Below are 11,901 nucleotides of genomic sequence, written 5' to 3' on the forward strand. Positions count from 1 at the left end.
GTCCCTCTGAGACTCGAAAGTAGTACAGCTTTTCTCAATTGTTACCGTCACGCCTTTTATTCCCGAAGGGTCAGGCAGAGGTGCATATCTTTTTTTATCATTAACCTCTTGTGGAACCGACAGCGTAATAGGTTAAAGTGAATCAACCTCTTTGCGGAACGGGTTGGATCAACAACGTAACTTTTTAAGCCCTTTTTTATGAAGCCGGTAAACGAGCAAACGACAACGGCGCACCTGATGGTAAGCAATCGTCGCCGCCCATGGACACTTGAAACACCAGAGGCGTTACAAGTGCGTTGCTGGCTTTTTGGGGGTTAGAAATTTAAAGGTTGTGTTATTCTGGAATCGGGGATTGGGAAGATTGGGAAGGGGGAATTGGGCCTCCGGTAACCTCACTCGCACAACGAAACACAACGCAAGCGTTGTTTCACGTCGGTTTTCTGTGAGGCCGATATCACTCCGATCGAGCCAGCCCATTCGTGCCGAAGCATGGCTCTCCCACACTTAAGGGAGCCCTGAAGCATCAATCTGGCAGTAAAGGTACTCTTTTACTGTAATTATGCCGGGATTATCTAGTGGAATGATAGACTTTAGGATATATAATGTTAAAAGATTTATTTAAGAAATTATATTTAAAGTCGATTCGATTTTAAAAACATTAAGTTTTTATCGTATTATAATCACACTAATATTATAAATGTGCCAGTTTGTTTATTTGGATGTTTGTCCATCAATCACGCTGAAACTACTGAACGGATTTTGATGAAATTTGGTATGAAATGACTTGGGTGATACGGATAAGGTACTTTTTGTCTCATGGGAACGCGGACGAAGCTGCTTGCAAAAGCTAATACAAAATAAATTAATAGTATATTAAACCAAAAGGTTTTATTTGTTACTTTTAAATAGTTTTAGAAATAGCTGTCCTTTAAAATAACAACACATTGATAATAGTGTGTAAATATAGATACGATTAAACTACAAAACTAGGTGAATCCTGTTTGAATCTCTTTGATTTCTTCAATGAAGGATTAAACTAGGGTTAAACTAGGGTTAAACAACGATTAAACTAGTTACATAATCAAATCAAATCAAATCAAATCAAATCAAATTTTATTTCAGAATTGCTTCCATAATTTGTTAGTAACAATGTTCTTAGCCTATGTTAGTAATGTAATAATAACAATAAAAAACAAAACAATGAAAGAAATTTAGGCACTGGCTTTCGTGTGCAGGCCTATACAGTGCGCCACTACTATGCAGTCCCATCGGTCTGCGCATGCATAATGTCTGTCTGTATGTTATTCGCTTTTTTAATACGGAGCGACGCTCCTTTCTTACAGGTTAGAAGCAATGAACACATCTGAATCGAGATCTTAAAATATGTATTGTTATTGTTTACATAAATATTAAAAACATAAATGCTGGAGTGTGCATTAAAGCTCGTAGGTTTTATAATAAATTGTAGTAAGTAAACGGAACGCTCCCAAAATACGCTACACAAATTTATTGTTTTTATATTTAATCGTTTTTGTTTTAGTGTTATTCATGCAATCTCCGCCTTAAGCAGTTGATTACAACTATTATAATATAAAATAAAAATTTTAATCCTTATTTTTTGGGAAAAAGAACTCGTTTTTAGCGTTTGGAAGCGTTCCGTAAACGTCTACTACTTACATAAAATTCGACACAATTAAAGTACTTAAATATAATGCAGAAAAAAAAATTAAAACGTCTTGTTGTTATAATATTTCGAGCACATTAAAGTACCTAAACTTAATAAAATAACTAAATGCCATACTCCGCAACATTTAATGATTACTTAAACTAGTCCTTAGCAATTGTTTTCGGTACAAAATCGTTATTAAGGAATGATTTAAGTAATCATTAAATGTCTCTTAGTACAGCACTAAGATCTAAAAATGACTAGGATAGCATATAGCAATAAAACTTTATTTAAGAATAATATAATATTAGACTCTGTATAATCACTATTAAGTTACCTCTTGAGAACAAAAAGCCATTTAAAACTTACGTTGTAAATCTTCCTAAGTTCGTGTAAAATATTTTGATAAAATCTATAATGTGCTATGTAGGTGTCTGAGGGCCTAGTACGAGTATGTTTCATGTTTATGGAATAGGTGGCAAACGAGCAAACGAGTCACCTGATGGTAAGCGATCAGCGCCGCCCATGGACACCCGCAGTCCCGCAACACTAGAGGAGTCACAGGTGCGTTGCCGGCCGTTTAAAAAGGAGTATGCTCTTCTTGAAGGTTTGAAAGTCAGGAAACAAATACTTTCGGAGTTATACATATAGATTTGAAATATCGCTTGACGTCATCTATTCTATACTCACTTTATACTATAGGTAGAAATGACGTATTTACTCCCTCTTCTAAACTTTGATTAGTTTTATCTAAATGTTGTTAAGTATATACAACAAAATAAAAAAAATACATGTCTAATATTTTTTAATTATCTAACTGACGGACTATAGATTTTTCATTTTCATACCCCGTTATCATCCTTATTCCAATAAACCAACCAATCAGAGGGCTAAACGCAACGTTTCGAGATAAAACAAACTAGTACTAGGCTCTGCTGGTACATTCACTATTCAGCCTTATTCAACCGCGTCGAAGTCACAATCACTCGCCGGCGTCACGTACGGGAGTTCCATTTGCGAACCGAATTCTGCTTCCAACAAAACTTGTTGGATTTTGAGTCGGGCTAGCGCGTTCTGTTTAGCATTCAGCCGTTTAAGGGTGGGGGCACAACTGATGAGGAATAACTCGTCAGGGTCTGTTCTATTGTTGCAGGAGCAAGATGTTGCTTCTTCGTCCGTGGAGTTCTGGCGAGCCTTCTTAGGCGAAGGTTGGGAGTCTTCCTCATCATCGTCATCGTATTTGTTGTCCTGGCTGTACGACAGGTCTGGTAAGCATTGGATGGCACGCTGCCGCATTTCCTCTTCGCCGTCCGAGTCCTCAGGCTCCTTTTTGTGAATTGCTCTGTGGATGAGAAATTATAAACTTGGTTAAAAAAATATTTTTCCACTTTACAATTTTCTCCCGTGTAATGTTTACGTTTAGATACAAGTATCCCTACCCACTAGCCATTCACTGCATAGCCTATTTTGTAATACAAAGATTTGAATACTAATCACAAATTCACATGGCAATCGAACCCATACAATGACCCCATGCTTCATAAGGATAACACTTATTCTAATGATTTTTGTTACATTTTCTTTCTTTTTTAATATTGTATGTAAATATAAATAGATAGTTAAAGGAGGATATTTACCCATTGTCCTTAGTTTCTATGTGCGGCAGCAGGAACCTCATGGCCTGGTGGTAAGGCCACCTCGTGCGACCTCCGTGGGTCCTCTGGAGTTTTATGAACGAATCGCGCAGGGACCTCCATCGCTTCTTACACTCCGATTCTGAGGAACAAAACAATGAAACATCAGCTGTAGACACACAACAGCTGCTGATCAACTTTTTGATTTTAAACTTAATCGCTTTGTAATAGAGTTGAAATTCGATCAAAATGTTTTGACAGTTTAGGGTGGTAGGTGACTTAGCTATCTACCTATGTTGGTGTCTATAGTCTGTGCGTCTACAAAAGGAAATATTTGTATATGCAGTAGGTATAAAATTATTTTTTGCAAAATTTTCTTATAGGTAGATATTATTTACTACATAATATTACTTAGGCACATCGGTAATATGTTTTGTTTAATACGAAAGTGTATTATGTGCTTGCACTAACTTTGTGGTTGCACTTTTATCTGTAGGTACCTACATGTAAGTAACTCTACTTATATTTCCTTGAGCGAATACGATCAAAAGTTCCTTAAGTAATTTAGGTGATATTTAAATGTACCTCTTAAACTAAGTACATTATAACTTACCAGAAACATGTAGCGATTGTTGTACCTCCTTCCATGCGTCGTCTCTAAGCTTAGTTTTATTAAAACCACTCACAGACTTGTCGTACAAAATTGGTCGCTTTTCTACTTCTTTGATTAAATCTATCTCATTCATTATGTTTGTATTCTACTATACACTCTGTCTACAACAGTTCACTTGTACACAAAGGTAATCTACAGAGGTTATTTGCCGGAAGATTTACTTATTTTTTTATTGTAACTTTGTCAGTAGGTACCCTAATTACCTATTGATATTAAATAATCAAATATTTACTAGAATATTACGTCGTAAGTATATTAACTAATTCACTATTTCGTTGTAAACATTTGGTCCACGTCAACACGAGTTGTTTTCGTTTGTAAATCACTTTGATACACGATCACTTTTTTTAATAAGTTTGCAATTATAGGGGCGGTGTTTTTCAATGATACACGATGACGGACTGATGGGGAATTGGGGTGGCTGGGATGTGAAGGCCGGGCAAGGTGACGCACGGTACGCGCGCGCCGCGCGTATCGAGCGGCGCGGCCGATGCGGCGCGCTGCGGCGGCCGCCCCTACAAACTTCAACTTATTGATTTTGCTGATTAGGAAACAAGTGAATGGGGATAACTTTGTAGGTGTTACATTACATTTACTCACGTCATAATTAAACTCGATGGTAAAAAACGATGGACGTAGATTTATCTGGCATTTAAGAAAGACGATCCGAGTCTGCTAATGTTTTAGGTGACAAAATTGTACTAGGTAAGTATCTACTTAGTTTACAAAAAGCTTTTTTAACTATCACATTTGTTTTTCATAGAAAATGCTATACAGAGGTAGTAATCCTTGATGAAACTGTCTATCACATCTAGATTTTTTGTAAGTAATAGGAGGATACCTAAGTTTCTTGACTAAGTTTTAGTGGTTCGTAACTTTCGTATGCTCCTAACTACATAGGCAGGTAGGCATCAAGTAAACTTTCAATTTTACTTCATGAAAACGAATTTATTCTACTGTATTATGTATAGATACTACCTATTCAAGTTTTGCTTTAATTGTATTATGTATAGATACTACCTATTCAAGTTTTTCTCTAGGTATCTACATTCTACATATTTAACAGAGACCGCAAACCTGGTAAGGGGAACTAGAAGCGTTCTCTGACGAACCTGATTCTCTTACCGCCGTACTCAGAGTTATTTAATGGTTACTTAATCCAGTCCTTAGTAATTGTTTTCGATACAAAATCGTTACTAAGTAATAGTTTAAGTAGGTAATCATTAAATGTCTCTGAGTACGGCAGTTAAACTGTGATTTCCAAACCGGTTGTCAAGCAATCAAGCATGGAGATTATAACACGTCACTTTTTTAAAGGAGGCTCTGTGGTCCAGGTGGACTCTCATAGTGGATTGACGACATGACATAGAGATAGAGAAATAGAGAGAGATAGAGATAGATAGATAGATAGAGATAGATAGAGAGAGAGAGAGCCATAGAGAACTCAGTGAAAACGTCGCAGTCGATTCGAAGTTCACGATGAAAACATTACACACGAAGCCAGCTAGTCAAACTACCCACTCCGTCCTTCTTTCAATGAATTTTTAACTTTTTGTGTCAAAACAATAAAGTTGAAAATGTAATAAAATTTGATAGAAAGTAATACCTATAGATAGATACTAGGTTGACCTTCCTACAGCCCACTGTGTATACTATAGCTGTGTAATAAACATGTGTAGGTACTGAAATTCATTATTATTAATGTTCGCTTATCTATAGGGAAACAACAAACATCAAGTTTCTGATGACTTTTAATTTTTTATGAATTTTCAACTTTTTGTACTAAAACAATAAAGTTGAAAATCTAATACAGTTTGATAGAAAGTAATACCTATATATAGGTACTAGGTTGACCTTCCTACTGGCCACTGTACCTAACTATAGCTGTATAATAAACATGTGTAGGTACTGAAATTCATTATTATTAGTTCGCTTATCTATAGGGAAACAACAAACATCAAGTTTCTGATGACGATGTGTTCATGCATAGGTCGCATGGAAATGACTAATTGCTTACTATAACATAATATTATGAACTAGGTACCTACCTATGATATGTTGCCCGCGACATCGTTCGCCGAATATGGATTTTTTTCTAAAACAAAAGTACCTACCTAGCTTAAGTTACTTCTTAGCACATCAGCTATCTGCCAAAGTCAAAGTTATTTATTTCAAATAGACCGAGAAGGCACTTTTGAACGTCAAAGCAAATTACACTTACAATATTAAAAAAAAAACAAAATGTCTGTCTGTCGGTCAGTCTTCTAGTGAATGGTGAAGCTATTAAAAGTCCCGTTAAAATCGGTCCAGCCATTTCAGAGATTAGCCAGAACAAACAAACAGACCAAAACATTTAAAATGTTATTTTAGCATAATTTTATCATTTGTATTTCTATATTACTATCACTTCAATTTTATTTATCGGTCTAGATACACGCCTTATGTACCTAATGTGCCAGATGTAATGTGTGTGTCATCATCAGGAGCCCGGATTGGCCACTGTTAACCAGACTATCAACCTTTTTTTTTGAGTGAGGAAAATCATCCAATAACTTCTCCCGCCTTGGGCGAGGCGAGAGGGAGTGTCAGACTCTTACTGACTAAAAACCACCCCGTTCCTTCTCCTGCTTTTCGAGCCGGAGCCCCGGTAAACCTGCTAGGTAGTCCGCAGCTCCGGAGACTATCAACCTGGGAATCAAACCCAATAAACTTTAGCTGGCGCTTGTGCTTGCGGCCACTAGACCATCAAAACGGTCAGACGGAAACAGTATCAGGTGGTATATAAAAACAATAAGCCATTGTAGGACACAAATATATTTTTTGATCAAAATACAATAAATAATAAAAAACAACACCCTTACAAACTAATAAGGTAACTGGTAACTCTTTCTTAATAATATCAGTCATATTATTTTCAAAAATAATAACGTAACCTAACTAAAGCATTAATACTGTATTTATAAATCTAGTAATTAATAAATAATAAATTAAATACCCAATTTCCTACTCGCAACTAAAACGATTCAATTTTACTACTTAAATGAAAATGAAAATAGGAACTAGTAAAAATATGGCAACTCTTTTTTTATCTTGGTAATACTGCCGAAATTACAACCCTATACCATGTGACTGGTGAAATACGTTCAATGCTTATAGAGGGTACTCGGTACTCGACCCGTGCGTCCGCGCGGTGTCCAAGTATTCCGCAGTTAAATAAATAAATATTGGACTCTCGGTGTACTGTGTACGAAGTTTACTAAGAAGTTATTTAATATTTCATTTTTATGTTATTTTATTTCATGATATATGTTCGCATACTATCACGACCTCAAATATTGAAGGTATCTCACCAGTCAGTCTGTATAGCAGAAACTCGAAGCAATGCGTTGATTGGTCGCATTTTATGATATTGTAACGTGATTAGCTAAGCTGACAGTGAACGACCAATGAGCGCGCATCCAGTAAATAGTGTGACGTTACTTTCGAGTTCGCGGCTAAATCACATGTTTTGGTAAATGTGATTAATATCGAAATTTAATACATTACAGTATAGTATGGAAAATACAATTAATTTGACTAGTTATCAATTGATAATATACTGAAGTGTAACCTAATGGCCCTTTTTTAATTGGCCCTTCTAGGACACATTTATCAGCTCGCTGTCATTCACACGGCGAAACACAACGCCAGCGTTGTCTCACGCCGGTTTTCTTTGGTATCACTCCGGTACACAGTCGAGACGGGCTATTCGTGCTGACGACGACTTCTCGCGCCCGGCATTTTTTTTATTATTGATTTGCTAAAGGAAACGCGTGAGAGAATGAACCCACTCTAAAATTATTTCCTCCTTATGCAAGAAAGTCTTGGGTGCGTTTACAAACATACAAGTTCGCATACACACACCCAGACCCAAAATTAAGTATTATCATAGAATTCACAATTTGTTGTGCAAGTACATATACAAAGATAAAAATAACATCTTGGCCTCCGTACTAGGGAATCCAAATGTGATTAACTCACTACCCGTTGTTGCCAAGCCATTAAATCAACCGTGCACCTGAGGAAAATAATTTTAGGTCAGCACATTATTTCTCTTTATACTATCTCCTTATAACTATAAATACCTGTAAAATGTCTTAGGTGCTAAGTATTCTATGCATTTTTTAAATCGTAAAGCACAAATTTTCTAGTTTAATTTCACGTCAAGATAAATAAATATAAATTGTTGGAATAGAGGTGATATAAATTGCAATTAATCAGATAAGCAATTCCATGAGTTTTTCTAGAGGGAGTTAAACAGAACTCGTCGCACTATAGTATCCAGGGGCGCTCGTATAGAACTGAGAAGCAATCTATTGGCCATTGGGTTTATTTGATTAGCTAAGCTGACAGTGAACGACCAATGAGCGCGCATCCAGTAAATAGTGTGACGTCACTTTCGAGTTCGCGGCTAAATATAAATACATTACAGTATAGTATGGAAAATACAATTAATTTGACTAGTTAGCAATTGAAAATATACTGAAGTGGTGGGTTAATTGGGCTTCTACTCATTCACACGGCGAAACACAACGCCAGCGTTGTCTCACGCCGGTTTTCTTTGGTATCACTCCGGTACGGTCGAGACGGCTTATTCGTGCTAACTACATTTTTTTTATTATTGATTTGAAAGAAACGTCCCACTCTAGTATTTCCTTAATTTCAAACATACAAGTTCGCATATAGTTGGTCACACAAAGAGTTGCTCCGTGAGGGAATCCCACTCACTACCCGTTGTTGCCAAGCCACCACATCAACCGTGCATCCAAATAATTTTAGGTCAGCACATTACTATACTATCTCCTTAAAACTATAAATACCTGTAAAATGTCTTAGGTGCTAAGTATTCTATGCATTTTTTAAAATATAACATTGAATTTCAGTCAAATAAATAAATATAAATTAATAGAGGTGATATAAATTGCAATTAATCAGATAAGCAATTCCGTTAGTTTTTCTTGGCACAGAGGGCGCTCGCTGAGAGAACTGAGATCTATTGCCATTGGGTTTATTTGAGCTGCTTTCAATTATTAAAGCTGCGATAGGGGCTCATATTCATGAGCAGCATTTCATATAGGCATGGTTTTTCTTTAGATATAAGTAGGTTTGTGTAGATATAGGTAGAACCACCTCTAGAATAGTTAATTACCTTTGTACCTTCATCACATTATTTATACCGTACGTATGTTTGTGCCGTACTATGTCTGAGTGACTAGCAAAATATTCCCCACATCTTTTCATCATCATTTATCACAACATTTTCAAGTATTCATTTTACTTTAATTCTTGACCAATTCTTAGTCTTCATGTGGACATTCAAAATGTGTTTTCTCACATTCTTCTTACGTACAAACTTCATATGACAATAGTCACATTCGTAAGGTTTTTCGCAAACTCCACTTACAATGTGTGTTACCAAATTGCATTTAAATTTAAAACCAAGTTTACAATTATTACAGATATAGGCTTTTTTCTTTAGGTCGTTCCCATGTATCATCATATGGGCTCTGAGGGTGGTTGCATCAGAGAATGGCTTATTGCAGTAAGAGCATTTGTGCCGGTAATATTTAGAGAGAGACTTGTCCTTTAGATGTATCCGTTCGTGCCGCGTCAAGTTTGCGTAAGCGACGTAAGTTTTAGAACAATACTTACATACGCAGATTTTAAGTGTGTTGTGGTGTTCCTTCATGTGGAGTCTCAGGGTGCCCGTGGTGCTCATTACCTTTGAGCACATAAAGCAAGCGTGTACGCGGTTATTGAAATGTACGCGGTAATGTACCGACACACTAAAGTTGGACTTGAACAAATCACTGCATATAGGGCATTTATAATATTTATTATCATCTGTCTTTATGAATTTAATTTTTTTTGGCATCCTGCCATTTTTCGGAGACTTTATTTCAACATTGTTTTTGAAGTTCTTTTTCTTTTTTACTAAAACTGATTTTAATGGTTTCTTTGCCTTAGGAGTTTCTGTTACGGTTTGTGCCATCATTGGTATGGAATTATTTCCAGATTTTATTTCCTCAATTGCTTTATTATTTCTATGGACTAGTTTTATATGAGCTTTCAAGTCTATTTGTTTGTAGTACCCGACGCCGCAATAGCATACATGTTGGTATGGCCTATGAACAATGGAATGCAGATCAAGGGTGCTTTGAGCAGCAAATCTTATATCACAGTCTGGACATTTATAGGGCTTGAAGATATGACGATTTGGTTTTCTTTCTAGAGGACTACTTTTTCTTCTGAAAATTTACAATAAAATTCTATTAGTTAATATGTACATACATAAGTAAATTATAATGCAAGTTGTGAACCTAATTTCGTAAGTCTTTTTTTGTTTACTGATAACAGGTCCCACTTTTCACCAACCATCCTTAAAACATTAATGACCGAAAAAAACTGTTGAAGGCGAATCCTCTGCTAAGCATCTGGTGACCGACGTGGTGGTTAACATGTTAAACTATCTGTTAACTAAAAGTTACCTATCATAACTTGACATGACTTCTTGCTTGTTGTGTTAGGTGTCACTAATAAATTAACAAAATTCTACTTACACATTTGCCTGTACATGTTTGAATTTGTGAAGCAAATATTCTGTATTTGTCTTGAAATTTTGATCACATCTGTCACATCTATGTATTGGCATCCTCTCCACGGAAACATAGGCACTAGCAACCTGAAATAATATTACATAGTCTCTGATTAAAAGTATATTAAATTACACTTTATGTGGCTTATAAAGTAATTTGACTATAATAACAATAGAATCAGGTATGAAGTGGTATGAAGTGAGTGCAGAATGTTATTGTAGAAATTTCTTTTTTTTTTTATATACGACAATTTACATGTTTGTTTGTTACTTCTTGATATCAAAATGGTTGAAGGGATCGGAATGAAATTTGGAACAGGACTAGATTACGGTCTAAACTATTTTTATACACGTGTGAAGCAGCGTACAGAAGTCAGTATTGTATAATCACTTACATGTTCATAAAACCGTTTATCATAATGACAGGCATGTTCCTCAAGATCACTAGGGTTCCTGAATACTTCCTTACACTTGTCACATATGTGAATAGCAAGCTTTTGCAACTTTATCATTGGTTTCAATTCCTAAAATAAATAAACACATTCAAACAAATTAGTTACATTGTACCTATAGTTTTAAGATTCCAGTGTTTGACAGTGGTCTAGGTCTATTAGTATTAATTTTGACATAGTCCATCTTTAAGTGTGGGATAGCTATACTTCGGCACGAATAGGCCGGCTCCATTGGAGTAATACCACATAACTAAAACCAATGTGAAATAACACTTGCTTTGTTTGTGTGAGTGAGGTTTTCGGAGGCCCAGTTAGCTTCTCGATTTTCACTTCCCAATTTTCAAAATCCCGGTTTCCCCAACAAGCCTTAAATTCTTAGCCCCCAAAAAGCCGGCAACGCATTTATGGCGCCTAGGGTGTTTCGGGTGTATATGGGTGGCGGCGATTGCTTGCCATTTGGCTGATCCATCTGCTCTTTAACCAGCTTATACCATAAAAAAGATAAGCTCCTTCTAATTAATCATACTAAAATAAATAATAATTAACCGAAGAGATGATACTACTAATCCAGCAAATTCGAAGCAATTATGAATTAACACTCACCAATTTCATATTTGTCGGGAACTAGAAGTTAAGCCTTAATAATCTTGAATAGTCTAAATTGATTAAAACATAACATTACCACTGGATAACACAGAAACATCTTGAAGTCAGGATAATATTATTTAACTATAATATTATCTACAATTTTATTGAACTAGTGAAGATAGAAATTGATATTATCTGATGTGGATAATATTTATTACACTCATTAATTAAAGCAAATCTAATAGATGCTTATA

General features: G+C 35.8%; 2 protein-coding genes across 2 annotated transcripts; both read right to left on the bottom strand.

Moving 5' to 3' along the window:
- Positions 1–598: 598 nt before the first annotated feature.
- On the bottom strand, positions 599–4,678 carry LOC118264498 (transcription factor Adf-1). Its single transcript, XM_035577020.2, has 3 exons — positions 3,914–4,678; positions 3,304–3,442; positions 599–3,008 (listed from the first exon to the last, which is right to left on the bottom strand). The coding sequence occupies exons 1-3, from the start codon at positions 4,044–4,046 to the stop codon at positions 2,624–2,626; spliced, it is 657 nt and encodes a 218-aa protein (XP_035432913.1). The 5' UTR covers positions 4,047–4,678; the 3' UTR covers positions 599–2,623.
- A 4,025-nt stretch (positions 4,679–8,703) lies between these two features.
- On the bottom strand, positions 8,704–11,885 carry LOC118264204 (zinc finger protein 99-like). Its single transcript, XM_035576640.2, has 4 exons — positions 11,663–11,885; positions 11,003–11,131; positions 10,573–10,694; positions 8,704–10,260 (listed from the first exon to the last, which is right to left on the bottom strand). The coding sequence occupies exons 1-4, from the start codon at positions 11,669–11,671 to the stop codon at positions 9,282–9,284; spliced, it is 1,239 nt and encodes a 412-aa protein (XP_035432533.2). The 5' UTR covers positions 11,672–11,885; the 3' UTR covers positions 8,704–9,281.
- Between the last annotated feature and the right edge of the window lie 16 nt (positions 11,886–11,901).

The sequence above is a fragment of the Spodoptera frugiperda genome, chromosome 26 (genome assembly GCF_023101765.2).
Source record: "Spodoptera frugiperda isolate SF20-4 chromosome 26, AGI-APGP_CSIRO_Sfru_2.0, whole genome shotgun sequence".
Lineage (NCBI taxonomy): Eukaryota > Metazoa > Arthropoda > Insecta > Lepidoptera > Noctuidae > Spodoptera > Spodoptera frugiperda.